This window comes from Hyperolius riggenbachi, chromosome 7 (assembly GCF_040937935.1).
Source record: "Hyperolius riggenbachi isolate aHypRig1 chromosome 7, aHypRig1.pri, whole genome shotgun sequence".
In the NCBI taxonomy this organism is placed as follows: Eukaryota; Metazoa; Chordata; class Amphibia; order Anura; family Hyperoliidae; genus Hyperolius; species Hyperolius riggenbachi.
In genome coordinates this window covers 119108143-119127443 of record NC_090652.1, presented here as the reverse complement: position 1 = coordinate 119127443, position 19301 = coordinate 119108143, and the positions used below count along the sequence as shown (strand labels likewise).

The following is a 19301-nucleotide window of genomic DNA, read 5'->3' as shown; positions in this document are numbered from 1 at the left end:
TTTCCAAATGTCATCCATGCTGGCTGTTGGCTGTGAAACGGAAATAATAAACATACTGAAGGAAGGTGCACAGCATTCTCTGTGTGTACTGTACATTACATGAGGCCCATTGGGGCAGTCTTTTTTTTGTTTAAATTGTACCTGAGGCGGCATGTGACATAATGAGATAAACATGTGTATGTACAGTGCAAAACATACTAGTAACCAGGCTGTTTTACTTTATTTTGCTGCCTGAAAGAGTACATTTTTAGGCATGGACATAACAGCTTCTGTCTTGTCAGTACATTATTGGGAATATAGTAAACATCACTGATAAGCAGATTACAGCCATAAAAGTTTTCCTGGCAGAATACAACTTCTGGGGGCAGATGAGAGGTGGAAAAAGGTCAATAGTTCATGTATTTTTATTTTGGGACTCCTAAAAGGCTGCCACTGAGCAGAGGCCACAAAACATTCAATCTACTTTGTAAATGTTTAAATATAAAATAAAGCCATGGGATATCTAAAGTCGTCATTTTTAGGAGGATAAAAACAATAGTTTATCATTAATTTTCACCTTGCGTTCACCTTAAAGAGAACCTGAACTGAAAATAAGTCTAAATAACCATACACAGGTTATACTTACCTCTCATGTAGTCTACTGTACTCCTCAATGTCTTTCTTCTCTCCTGCGTCCCTTTTGTCCACAGTGATCAATGGAATTCTCCATTTTCCATTTTGAAAATGACTATTACCCCCATAACAGCTTCCTGGCCAGCACCATGTTAAACTGTAATATCACTCACTTGAGCCATAGGGAAACATGGATATTACCTTGCACATTCAGTTGTAACTGACAGCTGCTATATATAACGGACATCTGCTGATATAGAACTGATACATTTCAGTTCTGACAAAACATTGTCAGAACTGGAAGGGATCACTGTAAGAAGAAAATGGTGAGCCTCAGAGGAACTGACGGTGAGGTTAGTATGCAATATTCATTTGCAGCTACGTCATGTGTTTATTTTAAATAATTTTACTCGCTTCAGGTTGCCTTTAAATCAATGGCAAAAATGATATACATAGCATATTCCGAATAATGTAGTTTGGCCATGCAGATCTAGTGACAGCACTGCTAGAATTAGCAGCTTTTTAATATATGCGACTTACATGTTTTAAATGACAGTTTCATATTAGATGAAAGAATGAAGTTCAGTAAACCTCAGATTCGGTCAGCATACGGTCTTCCATTACTTATGCAAGAGTCTCATGAGCTTGTCTCCTGCTGGTCACATGAGGAGCTGCCATATGACATGACCATTCCTCCAAGTGACTCAGCACTGATGAGAAAGAAGAAGAAAGAGCTGAGCATCACAGTGGATGGCAACATAAAATGCAGGACACACAATACCACAGGACCTCCTGCATGAAACCCTGAGAAACAAGCACACTGTCCATTACAGCTGCCATGACAAGTGTCCCTATTCTTCCACAGCTTAAGGGAACTAAATGATAATAAAATTAACGTAAAGAGTAACTGTCAGGCGTAAAATCAAGTCTCTATTTTTATCTGTTAATAAAGTAATAAGGGTGCTAATCAGGCAATCGAAAGGTTCAAAATCACTCTTTTCTCTTCCATAGAATATCATTCCCCAGGTCCCCTGCCTCTTATTTGGTACATTGCCGGACAAAGGAAGTTGCAGTGCATGCTGTTTTTTTTTTTCTTCTTTACTTTCCTCCCCTTCATTCAGTTATTCCCCTCAGACATATCTAATGCAGCCTGATTAGCGGAGGCCTCTTTGCCTCCTGTTTTCCCCACCTCTTTTCCTCTCTGGTGTGTCAGAGTGTCTCTACTAAACAGCAGTAATAGTAGATCACTACACAGTCATCCATTAGCAGACTTATCCTTAATAAGCATAACTACTAAAGCTGAGTACCCACGATGCAATTTTCCCAGATGACACCTTGAGAGACAAGCAATCACTTCCACGATCATGGGTACCGACGCACGATCATGCGGATGTTTAGCATCCCGCAATGATAACAACTGTCATGCCGGATCAGATCTTTAAGATCCGATGACTCCCGTGCGAAGTACCACGATCACTTGACTGCCTGTTCATGCCCGTCATGTAACGTCACACAATGCTGCTGGCCAGAAGATGGATCGTGGGCTGCTTGTCGTCAAGGAGACGTCGCTGGATCCATCTTCCTCATCACTGCCATGAGTATTCAGTTTTAGGCTCGGTTCACAGGGGGACGTTCATTGTAAAGTTGCAACAAAAAAGTGGTAAAACTGCAGCAGTGCGTTACCATAACGCTACACGTTACCAGGCAATGCAAACGTCGCATAAAGTTTTAATTGCAGTACGGTAAGCTTGGTTATAAGACTTTATAACGCAGCTCCGCAACGTCCTACTGTGAACCTAGACTCAGCAGTACACATCCCACACGGGTGAAATACTGGCCTAACAATTATAAATGCACACACATTTCATCACCCAGACTCGATACTTAGCTTGGTAATCACTTTATTAGCTCCCATAGGTCTAGGAGGCTGCTTTATCTGCTGCAGCTACCAGACTGGATTCATCCACTGTGAGGGGACGACAGGTAAAGGGCTTAAAACACATAAAAAATATGCAGGTGCATAACAGAACATTTGTTCATCTTAATGAGGACATAAACATATTTTTCACAGTGCTGTATTTTTTACTATAAAATAACAGATTTCCAAAGACATCTTACAGACCGAAGAAGGCAGAACACAAATAAACAGAGAAATAGATAAAAGGTGAGTGATGGGAACTGGTCGTCCTATGAGAGGTGGTCTGGGCTATTGGTACAGTCTCTGAAGGCACTGGTGTCTGGAAGGGTCACACTTCCAGTGGTCTCTATGGCACAGAGCTCTCCCTCCCCTTTATTCAGATGACACAGCCACCCAGGTACAAAGATGCTAATTACAGAGAAGGATTGTGCACTGAGAGAAGATTGAGAGGTGGAGGAAAGAGGGAAATGCCGATCCTTGTTAGCCAAACGTGGCACCACAGTTGGGGCATCGCCGTTGCCTTAGGAGGAGGCAGAAAAGGATTCCAATTGGGAAGAACACGATGGCACATAAGATGCCCAGGCAGGTAAAGGAGTCTTCCAACACACCGACTCTGCGAAAGATTCAAAAATACTATGTTATAAGGAGACAAGGCACAATCCAACTTAACATGGCTTTAATAACCGGTTAGAAAAGTAGGTTAATATACAAAATGCAGCACACTGGGCTTTGTATCCGCCCTTCTTCCACAGCAGGTGATTGATTGTAAGTCCCCTTTTACATTTAATCAGCTGGTGTGCGTTAGTACGCGTTTTTTCCATAGCAGTGCATTGGGAAGAAGATTTCAGTTAAAAACGCGTTAAGTGTAAAAGGTGCCATAGGAAAACATGGGCATTACTTTGAAAATCAGTTTGCTTTCCGTTTTAACTGAGAGCAACTGATTAAGTGTAAAAGGGCCCTAAGCAGGACAAAATGCATAAGCTCCGACATTTGCCTAATGTGGGCAGCAGGTGAAGAGTTCCTTAACAATTAACACAAACCTGAAGAGGAGGGGGAAGAAAAGTAAGATACTGACCTCAGTAGATGGAAGCCTCTGATAGTCCAAAGGCTTCCTCAATTCTCGTAGAGCCCATTGTTCTAGCATCGTAAAACACCTGCCCACATTATGCCAGCAACCACGTGGGGAGTGTGTATGCAGATTGCGGATGGAGCCCAGAGCCAGCAGCGGACACGGACAGATAAATAATACTGCACCGGGTTGGGAACATTTTACATAAGATGTGACAGCACCGGGGGCTCGTCACTTTTCCCGATATCCCTTGTTGTCGCCATGCACTCAATCACGATGGCCCGACATCGGGCAGCATGTCTGATCAATGCATGCCAAATTGGTCGCATCATCGATCGGACATGCTCTTGGCGGCACCAATTTTCATCTGATTCGATAATTATGGAATTGAATGATCGGCCACCAAGTCGAGAGATGTATGGCCACCTTTAGAAATTTACCAGCTGATCACATGATTCTCCATGACGACTGGTCCACATGAGCAATACTGGCAAGCATGGAATACTTAACAGCCATGAATATATCACCAAAACAATATGGCAGCCTCCAAAACTATTTTTCAGACAAAAGTGATGAGGCATAAAGAGAATGACTTAGAACAAAAAGATATAATATGATAACATACCACAAAAAGCAGAGTCTAAAAAGGCGTTGCCCTTAGACTGAAGAAGCAGCAGGAATCAGAAGGGCAGAGGGCACTCATACAGCAATCTGTATATCAATTTTCAGGATAACACTAAAGCTGGCCATACACTAGGCCGATTACCCGCCGATCGACAGCAGATTCGATCACTGGGGGAGGGAGGGTATGACAGGCGACAGCAGCAGCTCAGCAGATGGTGAATCGGTTTCAGGCTGAAATCGATTCACAATCTGATCGGAGAGGGATCGTATGGCTGCCTTTACTGCAGATTCGATTAGAGAGGGATCTATCTGTTGGTCGAATCTGATGGCAAATCGACCAGTGTATGGCTACCTTAAAGCATTTTATAACTAGTGCTTTTAGCTACAAGTAGCTTCTTGTAATGGAAATTTTTTTTTTTTCAAATACTTTTATTGAAGCTTTGAGCCATCATACAGCAGAAAATATAATGTGCAACTTTCTCATATGATAATATCACATTGTACCTAACAGAAAAATAAGTCTTGCACCTATCACAGCTCCTGCACTTGCCTATACAGTTACAGACCATAGATTGATAAGTCCACCAATATCAGTTCCGAGAGAAGTTGTCTAGTTAATATCGTAAAAAGTAGTATTTGGCTGTCTACTCTATCCACTTCATGGCCTGCATTCTTATGGAGAGTGATGCTCAAAGATTTTTATCAGTAGTATCATTAACTTTAGCTTCAGTATAAAAGTAAACATAAACACAACGAACTAACTAGGTCCATGGCTTCCAAGTTAACCTCAAGAATGTGCACTGTACTCTGATATTGTTCTTACACTTTTAGTTCAACACCTGTGGGGGCCTAAAAGATCAACGGCATTCAATCTAATGTTTGTACAAATTCTTCTGAATGTCTAAGGACCATCCATATACTCCACATTTTGGAGAATTTCTCTTCCCTCCCCTGTATCGTATAGACCATTCGTTCCAGATCATATATTTTATCCATCTCCTTCACTAGCTCACGAATTGTGGGCAAGTCTGTCGTCCCCCATCTTCTTACAATTACATTCTTTGTAGCATTGAGTATGTGTCGTACCACCGAGCCCTTATATGCTCTCATGCTCCATGTATTTAGATGGAGCAGATATGTTTGGGGATCAAACGTCAGGGGTCTATTAGTCATTTCTTTGATCCACTTCTCCACTGTACTCCATAACTGAGAAAGAGCTGAGCATCCCCAAAAAATATGGAGCAAAGATCCCTCAGTTACTTTACATCTCCAGCAGAGAGGATCTCTGTCTGGGAAAATTTTTGCCAATTTAGATGGAATATAATATCGTGCCAATACTTTGTAGTTAATTTCCTGCATGCGAGATGCAATGGACGTTTTGTGGACATATATGCACATTTTTGATCTTTGGGATTCGGATAATGTAATGCCCAGTTCTCTCTCCCAAGCCTCAAAGAATGGCAGATTAGCCACTTCCTGTGATACGAGCATTGAGTACATTAAGGACAGCGTCTTTTCTAAGGGCCCGGCGGTCTGGCACAGTTTTTCGAACTCTGTTGGGTCCCGTAGTCTCGAGGGGCGCATACCCACCGAGCGCAGCAAATGTCTGCACTGGGTGTATACCCACCAGTCGAGCCCAGGCTCACCAATTTTGGTTCGTAGTGTCTCCAATGAGTGCCACTCCTCCGTAGTACAGAAGTCTCTAGCCCTCAGCGGTGTGTTGCGCCTCCATAATTTAAGAGAAGTAAGGGAGCAGCCGCTTGGGAATTCTGGATTGTTTATAATCGGAATTAATGGAGACGGCCAGGGTGAGAAGCTAGGAGAGTCTCTTATTTTCGAGAACACTTTAAGAGTGGTTTGCACTAGGCTTGAGGAAGACCAGAGGAGACGGATTATAAGACGACCAAGGCAGGTCTACTAGAGGGAAAGATGTTGGAGACTGCTCGACCCCCACCCACTGTTTAAGCTGGCCATGTTTGTGCCAGTCCACCATCCTAGTGATTACTGCAGCTTGATAGTATTTCTGAACGTCTGGGAGTGCTAGTCCCCCAGCGTATTTAGGTCTAAATAACACGCTTCTACTTATCCTTGGTGGTTTGCCTTTCCAGATGTATGTATTGAAGATCTTTTGCACTTTCCTCAAAAATGCGGTAGGTATAGAGATAGGAAGAGTTTGAAATAAGTAGAGTAGTCTTGGCATAAGGTTCATTTTGAGGATTGCTATCCTGCCCATCCAAGAAAACTGCGCTTTGTCCCACTTTTTCAGGTCAGAGAAAGTTATCTAATAAAGGCGGGAAGTTTTTGCTAAATATATCTTCTAATTTCTGTGTGATTTTCGTACCCAGGTATGTTATATATTTTCTGTTCCATTTGAAAGGGAAACTAGCAGTGAGAGAGTCTTGTACATCATTTGGTAGGGATATATTTAGGGCCTCACATTTATCCAGATTAATTTTAAAGAGGGCCAGCTTACTAAAGGTCTCAAATTCCTTTAACAGGTTTGGGAGCGTGACTATGGGATTGGAGATATAAAACAGCAGATTGTCTGCGTATGCAGCGATTTTATAAGTTTGTCCTGCAATGGAGAAACCAGAGACATCTACATTCCCTCGAATTTTACACAGGAAAGGCTCCAAGGCCAGGGCGAATACTAGGGGGGAGAACGGGCATCCCTGTCTTGTTCCGTTGGAAATTTGCAGAGCTTCGGACAGGAGCCCGTTAACCCTTACCCGCGCTGTTGGTCTGGAGTAGAGGGCCCGAACGCCATTCATCATTTTTTCCCCCAGCCCTATATGTCTTAGCACTTCAAACATCCATGTCCAGTCTACCCGGTCAAACGCTTTTTCAGCATCAGTAGATAGTAGCATCAGGGGAATGTTGTTTCGCCGGGCAGACTGGATTATATTCAGGGTTTTTATGGTGTTGTCCCTGCCCTCTCTTTTAGGGATGAATCCCACCTGGTCCCAATGAACCAGATGACCCATCCATTCGGCCAGCCTATTGGCCATGATCTTTGAGAAAATTTTTAGGTCAAGATTTAGCAGGGAGATAGGTCTATAACTGGCGCAAGCTGCAGGATCCTTTCCTGGTTTATGGATTACCGATATGTGAGATTCCAGTGTCTGAACTGGGAAAGTTTCTTGTTTATCCGTATCCAATATATTGTTGAAAGCAGTGCACATATGAGGGATCAGGAGGTGTTTAAACTGCTTATAATATTCTATCGGCAGGCCATCTGGCCCCGGAGCCTTCCCTACTTTAATCTGCGCTATGACCTGTGCGATCTCTAATGGGGAGATGTCTTCTTCTAATGACTGGATCATTTCAGGTTGCAGCTTTGGCATTCCTGCATCTGCAATGTAATCTCTCATGACGTCCCTTATGTCTATGGTATGATCCCTCCTGTCCTGAGAGCAGATTGTATAACTTATGATAGAACGTTTTGAAAGTGTTGGCAATAGATTCGCTGCGGATGTGTTTTTGCGCGTGGGAGTCTATCACATGTGGTATATAGTTTCGTTGTTGCTGTTTTAAAGCCCGGGCCAATAATTTACCTGATTTATTACCGGACATATAAAATGTAGATTGGCAGCGGAATGCTGCTCTTAACATTTTATCTTTCATTATATTTTTTATCCCCTCTCTAGCCTTTTGTAATTTTTCTAATGTCTGTGGTGCTCTGTTTCTCTTATGACTCTCTTCCAGTATGTATACTTCTTGTATTAGGTTATTAAGATCTTTTTCTCTCTCTTTTTTTAGCCTTGATCCCAGTTGGATCAGGAAGCCCCTTAGGACACATTTGTGGGCCTCCCATATGGTCGTGGCGGGGATATCCCCAGTGGCATTCAGCTGGAAGTATGACTCAATTTCCGCTTCTATTTTGTTTACATTTTCTTTGGCGGATAGCATAGAGGAGTTAAGTCTCCAGTTGAATGGCAGCTGTGTTTTATGTTTACAATTTAACTCCAGTGTAACCGGGGCGTGATCAGAGTAGGAAATGATACCAATACCAGCCGTGACAGTCTCCGATAGAAGATTATGCGAAATTAGAATAACGTCTATTCTAGAGTAAGAATTGTGGACGTTTGAGTAAAATGTATAATCCTTAGTAGTCGGGTAGAGCAGCCTCCACACATCTACAAGTTGCCTATCTTGGAGTGCCTTTTTAATTTTATTCAGTTTGGAAAAGGGGAGACTCGACTTGCCACAGGATGAGTCGGATTCAGGATTCAGAGTTACATTGAGGTCTCCCCCTATTATGATATTACCTTCCGCAAAAGTGTCTAGGACATCTAGGAAATGTAATAAAAATGTCAGTTGCTCAATGTTTGGGGCATAGATGGAGCTTATGGTATATTTACGTCCTTGGATCAGTCCCTTAATGATAACGAATCTGCCCTGGTCGTCTCTCTTCACCTCCACGTCTTCTATAGATAAATTATTGCTTAATAGAATCGCCACCCCTTTTGTTTTAGAGTCAGATGAGTTGCTTGTGTATATTTGGGGGAATCGCCTATTTGTTAGCCGAGGGATATCATTTCCCTTAAAGTGTGTCTCCTGCAGGAGAACTATTGCGGCTCTTTGTTTCCAGATATCGTTTAGCAGCGCTGTGCGCTTTTCTGGTATGTTTAGCCCCTTAGTGTTGATAGATAATATTTTTACTTGTGCCATTCATGTATCTTCACAGTGGCTTTAAGATTTGGAACTTCCATGGACCAACTACTACGATTAAACTCAAACTTAATTTGAACTATACATAAAGGATTATGTCTATTGAATAAATTAGTACACAGCTTAGGCTGTGAACTGAACCTCAAGGTTAACACAATGCAGTAACTCATAGTCACTAGGACTGACCTATGTGGGAGAGAAGGGACCATGGTAGGCCACATCCCAAGTCAGCTCCCCCGCTCCACTATGAACATTATCTTGTCACTGGTGTTATACCCCTTTTAGACCTCCTCTCCAGCTAGGCCCACCCTTATCTCTTTGTAATACCCCAAACTCCTTTAGATTACATCCGGAGTGCAGTGTGCATCCGCGACCCTTCCCCACCGGAGACATCTATCACACGGAACCCAATATTACCAGTATAGGTAGAATGCGATCAGGTCTTGAATAGAAATGCTTATTTTATCGTTTTAGAGATATTCTCACTCATCTAGTGTCCAAAACTACGTGACCACCCAAATAATAGGAGGTTGCTTTGAGTTCGCTATAGGGATCCTCTCGTAATCCGCCTCTCTGTGTCTCAGATCGCCCATGCACACCACACCAAAATCGCCCCAGATCATACATATATACATTAAAGAGAAGCGACACGCAAAAATATAATCAATCATTTACAAGAATCTCCCTATCTTCAGCAAACTACCGATCTTTATGTCTTGGTATGTCCCTTTAGGCCACCATTTTGTTGCTAATGTACTGCTGTTCCAATCGCAAGTTAGGTGTCCCAATATGCAGTGCATACATCTGGGCTTTATACGAGGTTTATATTCGCTGGATGAGTCTTGGCGGCTCCTGCTGTATAAACGGAGCCTTTTCTTTACAACCGCGGACGGCCGGCAATCCCTAGCCCGCCCAACCTGCACTAGTTCCCCTCCTTATGCGTATTGTCTCTCCCTATTCTATATTGCACCCAGGGTACGCTTCATAGCCTGCACTCTGAGGATTCCTTAGGTGAGTTTTCCCCCCCCCCCCCAAGATGTTTGTATAGGTGTTAGATCCTGGTCCTCATGTTCATGCGGCTACCATGCGTTTTATTACCGATTGGGGGTCTTCTATCATGGTAACAGCCTCAGATGAATATGTCAAGCGTATATGGGTACATAGTGCCCGCTGACCAGGGGGCCTGGGAGGAACCAGGCTCGAACAACAGCGTAGCTAAGACGTGATAGATAGATATCTATCTATCTATCTATCTATCTATCTATCTATATATATATATATATATATCAGTAACTTATCTGGGTCCAGCTGGCGAGGAAGTCTTTCAAGAACTCAGGCTTATGCTTCTTCCTGCGATTTTCTCCGGTTCTGTCTCTGCCTTTTTTGACGCTGTGGGATGCCTAAGGCAAGTTGGTCTGGAATCCATTCTGGGACCTCTGTGGTGGGAAGATCCAGGGTGCGAAACAGCTCGGGTAACTGTCAGATTCTTCAGGACAAAGGATTGAGCTCCCTTCATGACGACCAGCTGAAAGGGAAACCCCCAATGATATGTGGCTTCATTTTCATGTATCATCTTTAGAAGCGGTTGTAGGGCCCTTCTTTGGGCTAGGGTGCTCGGTGCTAAGTCCTGGAAGAAGGTAAGAGGGTGACCCTCGTGGTGAATTGCCACCCGATTCCTTGCCGCTTTCATAATACATTCTTTTACTCCAAAATAATGTAATCTGCAGATTATGTCACGGGGTAGCTCTCCCTCCCTCGGCATGGCTTTGAGTGAGCGGTGTATTCTATCTATCTTTATTGCCTCGTCTGCCGGGTTTCCCAGAAGGCCGTTAAAGATGGCGGTGACTGTGGATAGCAGTTGTTGTGAGGTTACGGTTTCGGGTAGACCTCGGAGCCTAATGTTGTTTCGTCTACTCCTATTTTGTAGATCCTCCAGACCCACCCGAAAGTGGGTATTCATCGCTTGCTGTTGTGAGTATGCTGCTTGTAGCTTAGTGAGGTCTGCCCGTGCTGTCGCCATGTCCGCTTCGAGTACTGTCAGCCTACTATCATGCTCTGTTACCTCAGTTCTCAAGGTCTGTAGGTCCGCTCTCGTGGCAGCTGTTATTTTCTCTGCTAGCTCGGATAGGTCATTTTTTGTCGGCAGACTATGGAGGTAATCTCTGATTTCATTCAGTGAGCGGGTCGTGGCTTCTTGTTGAGCCGTCTCGGAGGCCTTTCCGCTCTTTGCAGCAGTGGCAGTGTCGGCCATCTTAGGCTGTGTTTGGTCCGCAGATCTAAGGTATTTAGTCACGGTTTGCTGTATCGTGGAATCTTTTTTCGCCTCCCGTCTGTGTATTTTTCTTCCTAGAGGCAGTAGCCATAATTCGGAGAGTTTTCGCCAAGGAAATCTTATGTTTTAAGGGGTATCTAGCGTTGTAGAGCGGGGAGCTCAGCTCAGGCACGTCTTTACCCGCTCATGGCAGACTCCGCCCCCCCCCCCCCTGCAATGGAAATTTTAATTAGATAGCGCTGCCCACAGCAGAGAGGAGGCGTTAACTTACCTATGCTGCCACCTATAGTAGAAGCATTTCATTTGGGCTCCACCCGGAAGTAGTGGCATTACATGGACTGCATCGGCTAAAGACGGAGGCGTAGGTAAAACAAACTCCCTCTTCTACAGGCAGCGTTAAGTTAAATTCCGAATAGGAGTAGCTACGTATTTCGTAATGTTACATCACTAGTAACGACAACAGACTTAAATTCTAACCACACAGAAAGCAATGCTGTCCAATATCTGTTTATTGTTCAGTGCTGTGTAATATGTTGGCGCTTTCTAAATATAACAATAATAATAATAACAATAATAATAACAATAATAATAATAATACATCCTCTGGATGTAAGCACTGGATATTCCAGCATTTATTATATGAGCAGCTTCTGGAAGCCTGCAGCAAGTAGGAATGTATCAGAGCTTATGGGAAAATGAAAGTAACCATATCAGGCGTGCGATAGGGCCACTGACCAAACAGTAAACACACCTGTTCCTGACACACAAAGAGTCATAAGCCAAACCTCCTGCACATTTCCTGGAAATTCAACTATTGTATACGCTCAAAGTACTTCCTCCTCCTCCCTGCAGCACACACAAGCCACAATCACAAGTGCTTGATGAAAGGAATAAAGACACTGGTAAAAACAAGGCCTCTTGCACACTACATGCGATTCCGATTTTTAATCTGCTGCATTTTTTCTGCCATTTTCTTTTAATAGCATCCATGAAAAAAATAAATACGGTAACAAAAAATAATTCGGAATTGCAGATCGGATTTGCAGTGTGCAGGGGACCTAAACCATACTTTGTACAAGTGGCTGTTACATTGGTGTAGACTGGAGCATGGACAACTTCATCGGATTCTCCCTCACACCACCATCACTGCTGAAGTAGTTTCAAGGTGGAGATCCAGATAGGCTATATTTGACTGGGAATGTGTCTATTAAAAGTTCTACACATACATATACTCCATTAATGTTGCCTGTCAGGATTGAGCGCAATCCTGCAGGCAGCACTGCAGTAAATGATGCCAGCACATACAAGTCACTCCGGTATTAACCCATTAGCAGCTTCAATAGAGTTATCCAGTTTTCTGTAAATTCTTGGAATGCTTTGATCTATCACTACTAGCAGAACATATAGAAACTGAAAGCAGAAGTCCTGTTATAGTCTCACACTACCCCCTAGTCACAAGTGGCCATATATACACATGAAAGCAGTAGTAAATTAGAAGCAGGCAAATGTGACAAATAAGAAAAAAAAATCCTTATCCATAAATACATACACATACACACTAAATTAAATTGGCCAAGAGCACTTGCAACCCTCTGAATAGATTGGCTGCCAAAAGGTTAAGGGGACCATTAATGGTACAATCGCAATGGATGATTCAATCAGAAAATTGTAATTCTACAAAAGTGGAAAAAAAAAATCATAGTATCCGATCGATCTTACAGGATTTTGTACCTTAAATGAAACCTAAAGTGAAAGGGATAGGGAGGGATATATTCACTTCCTTTTAAGCAATACCAGTTGCCTGACATCCTGCTGATCTTTTAAAGTGAACCTCCAGACTAAAAGTCTACTCAGCAGTACTGAAAAGGCTTGGTGTTTTTTTTAACAGTTTCACAGCATCAGAACTTTGCTTTTCTTACCCAAGCCTCATTTTAGCTGCACAGAAGCCAAGCTCTGCCCCATCAAAGAAAACTGCCCTGACATTTTTCCCCTGATGCTGTGCAAAGCATGATGTGATTTCTGATGATGATGTTCTTGTTGCTTAGCAACTGAGAGGGGTGTTCAGGACACATCATGCTCCCTGTCACTTCCTTTCAACCAAAAAGATGGCTGCTGCCTCCATGAAATAAACATTTGCTTGTTCTTTTAAACAAGCATGGGTAAGAAATATTACCAACCTATTTTAAATTAACATAACTAATGTACCTTAATGATAGTATGTTTGTTTAGGCTGAAGTTCCTATCTAAGCTGCAGTAGTATCTGAATCACACACATGAAACAAGTATGCAGCTAATCTTGTCAGAAACATCTAAGCTACATGCTTATTCAGGGTCTATGGCTAAACACAGAGGTAGATGATCAGCAGGGCTGCAACACAACTGTTTCAAAGGAAATAAATATGGCAGTCTCCATATGCTTCTCACGTCAAGTTCCCTTTAAAAGTGATAGGTGTTGCTATGGGGAGGAAGGGAAAGATAACAGTGTGATGCAGCAGCTTCTGGCGGGTGAGGTATAAAAGGGGAACGAGGCACTGGTGAGTTTGTTATGGTTTAAAGATTGGGTGTGCTGCATCTTTAAACAAACTCAGGGGACTTATAAACACATTGGACTTTAAGCCAAGATGGCAAGAACAAGTCATTGAGTCTTATAGACCAAATACCAGATTTTCGGACTCAATTTTCCGCTGTCCTTCGCCCCCCTCCCATCCAGTGTCCACTGTCCTTCGCGCCCAATGTTGCTGTCCTCCGTCACCTCTGCCACCTCCAATGAGTGTCCCCCTTCCCATTCCCTCCGGTGTCCACCACCAGTTACATTCAGAAAATGAAGACCGCTGTTACCCCAAAGCTGCCTGATTAGCAAAGGATGGGCTTTAGCAGCAGGAGACCATCAAGGGTGCCTTTAGGGTCACAGAAAAATAGCAAAAGACGCCTGTTGTGGGCCTTTGCCACCGTGCTCGAGCAGTCTCCATTTGGTTTGAGGACCAGTCAGAGTTTAACCTGCTTCCATGACCAGCTCAGTCCCCTGACTTCAATACTTTTAAGCATTTGTGGGACTAATTCGAAAGATCACTTCAAAGCTTGGAAACTCCACCATCCAATCTGACCCAACTTAGAGCTGCCACTATGTCAGCATGGTCCAACATTCCTCAGCAACAGTATCAGCATCTTTCTGAGTTCATGCCAAGTAGAATATCGGCTGTTATTATAGGGATCAAAGGTGGACCAATTCTTTATTAAGGTGGCCATACACTGGTCGATTTGCCATCAGATCGACCAACAGATAGATCCCTCTCTGATCAGAGAGGGATCGTATGGCTGCCTTTACTGCAAACAGATTGTGAATTGATTTCAGCATGAAACCGATCACCATCTGTGAAGCTGCCGCCCCCCCCCCTGCATACATTACCTGATCCGGCCAGCGCGAGCCCCCCGGTCTCCGCTGTCTTCTCCACGCTCGGCTCCAGCTTCACTTCCTGTCTGGGGAAGTTTAAACAGTAGAGAGCGCTCTACTGTTTAAAACTTCCTGCCGGGACAGGAAGAAGTGAAGCCTGCCAGACTTGAAGCTCAGCAGAGAAGAAGCAGCGGTGACACGGGCCGGCGGAACAGGTAATGTATTGCGGACATTCAAACGCCGATATCGACGCACTCCTAACCCGCCGGCGATCGAGTGAAATCCTCCGCACGGACAGAAACGACAGGAATGATTGATTGATTTCGGTCGGAAATCGAACGTTCGGTCAACTTTTGCGCAACGATTTCACAGCAGATTCTATCAGTGATAGAATCTGTTGTATATCGGCGGGAAAATCGTTAGGTATATTGGCCCATTTAGAGAGTGTCAATTTTTTGGCCCCTTGGTGTACACACATACAGTATACACTAAAGAAACCTAATGTTTGGGTGCTGGTTAGGTGACTGCAAGAAAGCCGTAAGCACCTGATTACAGACAACGGCTGCCATACTCAAGCTCCTAATTCTGATACGATTCAGAATTAGGAGCTTGAGTATGACTGAAAGGAGAACACAGGAGCCTCTCGTATTACTTCCTCACGTGTTTTCCCATCATAGGCAACCATGATATGAGACAGCCACACAGTGTCTTTCCATGTCACAAAGCTTATAAAAATGTTCCTGTAATTCATGCGGATGTCAGAAATCACATATACTGTATATAAAAAGGGAGCAGTAAACTTAACTGGCTACAATGTAATGTACCAGCTGCTAGTCATGTGAACTAACGTAATAGAATTCAGAGGGCTGGACATTATGAGAATGGGAGTATTTAGCTTCTCACAGTTAATTCATTATAACAGGCTTTTATTTTCAGAAACTTTGACCATGCTGACAACTCATTCAGCTGGGCTGCTTAACTACTAGCCGATAGGCGTGGACATGGCAGCAGCCCCAGGACCGTCTAACGCCGATTGGCGTAAGGTCCTGCTGCCCGTTTTGCTGGAGATCGTGCATGCATCGCCGCTAGAAGACTGTTAGACAGCAAAACTGCCCTCTATTTACATAGTACAGCACTGCGATCTACGGCAGTGCTGTACTGGGGACAGCCGTGTGACATGGCTATCCCCCTGGGGCACACAGAAGCGATCCGCTGTGATACGCTGAAGCCTATCACAGCCGATCGCTGTAATTGGTTGACTGGGGGAGGGGAAAAAAAATGTTTCAAGAAATACACAAATTTAATACAAAAAAAAAAAAAATTTAAAAATATTTGGCAAAAAATAAACATTGGGGGACCAATCAGACCCCACCAACATAAAGTTCTGTTGGTGGGGAGAAAAGGGGGGGGGGGGGGGAAATCACTAGAGTGCCGAGTTGTGCGGCCCTGCGGCGAGGCCTTAAAGCTGCAGAGGCCCATTTCATGAAAAATGGCCTGGTCTTTAGGGGGGTTTAACACTGCGGTCCTCAAGTGGTTAAAGAGTCAGCCACAAAATCAAATTCCATCTACCTACTGCAGTGTGTTCATTATGCAGCCTGGTACCTCACTCTGCATTGCAAGCACTCCAATCTCATCAGAAAAGTTTCTGCTATAATAGAACTTATCCGTCAGCCTGGCTCTATTTGGTAGATTGCCGTCAGAAGGAACTTGTCATCACCCCTCCCACATTCCTGTTCCTCACTGATTGGCTGAGGGCAGTTCAGTGTGAAGATGTGTGAAATGTGATCTTGCTGTGCTCATGTTTACAAAGCAAGCAGCTATGACCAAGCAGAGTAAAGCCAGAAACCCACTAGTAGCGATATCTAATCGCTAGCGATTTGAAAAAGCTCTTGCTAATGCAAATGCTATGGGGAATTTTATAAAATCAAATGGCTCAAGTGGGATCACACTCATAGCATTATACTGGCAAGAGTTTCCAAATTGCTCAGAAAAATATATAGGCCAGATCCACACTAAGCGCTTTTCTGAGCAATTTTTAAAAACATTTCTTCCATTCACGTTCATTAAAATTGCGGTAAAAAAAAAAAACAAAAAAAAAAAAACAGCAAAGCTCACAAACTCCCTCATTGGTCAATATGGGACTAAAAAGTTTAAGGCTGGGTGCACGCAAAGCAGAAATGCTAACGTTGCGTAAAACGCTGCATTTTTGCCGCTAATGGAAGTCTATGGGCCGCAGGAAAGAGCAGATGTAAAAAACGCATATGCGTTTTACAGTATGTTTTGCAAAACGCTGGTTCTGTTGCATAATATGCAGGATGGCTGCCAAAATGCACATAATGAAAGTTAACGGGAACGCAATGGTATGCATTTTTCATGCGCGTTTGCTTAAAAAAAAAGAAAAAAAATTGTTTAGTGATGCATTTTCGCTTCCTGTTGCTTTCCTAGTGATTTGCATAAAACGCAAAAGAAAAAAAAAAAACGCATGAAAAACGCATACAAAAGGCATATGCGTTTTGTATATGCAAACACGTAAAAACGCACGCAAATCGCATAAAAAAAAAAAAAAAAAACTCCACATACCAAAAAACGCTACCTTTCACGCTGCGTCATATGTGATCCCAGCCTGAAGGAGTGATACTACCTCCTGACACTATTAGCAACAGTGCCAATCTGCAGGTCTTACTCCAGTAGACAAATACATATTTCTCATGCACTTTTCACTGACAGTAACCTCTTAGCATGCATTTCATCATCACTTGCTCAGTTTACCTAAGCGTGACTTTAAGGTCACGTAACCATTTTTTTAAAAGAGGAACCATAGCTGCAGAAGCCTCCTTTCACATAATAAAGGTAACACTTGGGCACACAGTTCACCAAGCTATCAGATGCTACATTTACAACAGTGTCTGAAGTTGGCCTATAAATGGGTATGAAGAGCTGAAATGAAGTTACTAGGTACCTCTAAGGCAGGGGTCACACTTGTTGAAATTGCATGCGGTTTGCCACAAGTAATGCTTTCCTATGGGGCCGATGTGTTTTTTCAGGAGCCATTTGTGATCCTGTATAGTGTTTTGTTAAAAAAAACAAAAAAAAAAAACCTTGCACTACTTTTCCACATATTCGGCATGATTCACAAAGCTTTTTCACCAGTTTTCCTGTGTTTTCATTATATCTATGTTACATGTTTAAGCTTCTAAAGCGCAAAAACATAATATAAAATAAGGTAAGAATTGTAAAATTGAAATGAAGTTAATCAGGAATAACTTACTTTGAGTGATTATTTTGCTTGTAAATGTGCTGAAATGTGATTTTTTTTATCAAATAGGTGATAAGTCAATTATGGGAAGTTTTGTGAATAGAGCCCAATGCGGCAAAACACCTGTGTGGCATCATCTGTGTTTCCTGTGGACGCAAGTGTGATCCCTCCCTTATTGTACGGTTTACACATCGTTATTTCTAGGTCTCGTTACAGAATGGCGGGGGAAAGAAGTATTTTTTTTTCCCACTTACAGGTCACACACCAACACATGCGACGAACAGAACTGATTACATCTTATTCTACATTACTCTGATCACTGAATCTACTAAACCGCTATTCCTTAAAAAGGAACCTAAACTGAGAGGGATATGGATGTTTCCTTTTAAACAATACCATTTGCCTGGCTGTCCTGCTGATTTCTTTGGCTGTAGTGGCTGAATCACACACCTGAAACAAGGATGCAGCTAATCCAGTCTGACTTCAGTCAGAGCACCTGATCTGCATGCTTGTTGAGGGGCTGTGACAAAGTATTAGAGGCACAGGATCAGCTGACTCTCCGTCAGGTAACCGGTATTAATTTTAAAAGGAAAAATCCATATCCTCAGTTTAGGTTCCCTTTAAAGGACCACTATCGCGAAAAAGTGTCAAATTTAAAATAAATGTAAAACACATGCACAATAGAAGTACTTTTTTTTTTTTTACAGAGTAAAATGAGACATAAATTACCGTATTTTTCGGAATATAAGACGCTCCGGAATATAAGACGCACCTAGGTTTAGAGGATAAAAATCGGGGAAAATAAAAAATACAGTTTACCTAGGTGCGTCCAAGTTCCAGGAGCGTCTTGTGGACATTGCCCCCTTCCCAAGATCTCTATCTAAGCTACACTAATGCCTGCTACCTTACAAGCTACACTAACCCCCTGCCACCCCCAGCAGCTCCATTAACCACATTCATTATGCTTTTCCGGTTTTTTTGACCCCCTGTTGGTAGCCAAAGAGACCCCTTTAGGCAGCCAGTGGGCCTCAGCCAGGCAGTATGTGCGGCCATTTGTCCCCCTCTTATACGCAGCCCTGGAATTATAAGAGCCACCAGTCAGATGCGGGTCAGTGCAGAGCGGCAGGTATGGCAGCATACTGTGGCCGCGATCGGTATGTATGTCGGGGAGGCGGCCGGAGATCAGCCTGCTTGGCACTAAGTAAGAGGCATGCTATTCATGCAGAGCGCAGCGGAAGGCGTTATTACCGATCCGGGATCCAGCCGACGAGTCCTCCATCTGCTTCTCTATCTTCAATACCGGCTCGCGCTGATCCCCGTCCTGTTACTTCCTGGTCTGACGCTCTCTCACTGCGTGACCTCGGCGGCTCACGTGCGTCAGGGTCACGCAGTGAGAGAGCGTCAGACCAGGAAGTAACAGGACGGGGATCAGCGCGAGCCGGTATTGAAGATAGAGAAGCAGATGGCGGACTCGTCGGCTGGATCCCG

General features: G+C 43.4%; 1 protein-coding gene across 1 annotated transcript in view; it reads right to left on the bottom strand.

Moving 5' to 3' along the window:
- Window positions 1-2496: 2496 nt before the first annotated feature.
- BRI3 (brain protein I3) overlaps window positions 2497-19301 on the bottom strand; it is a 46149-nt gene continuing 29344 nt past the window's right edge. The window contains exon 3 of the mRNA XM_068244574.1: window positions 2497-3143. Coding sequence (XP_068100675.1) covers window positions 3011-3143 — 133 coding nt within the window. The 3' untranslated portion in view covers window positions 2497-3010. The remainder of the gene's footprint in view (window positions 3144-19301) is intronic.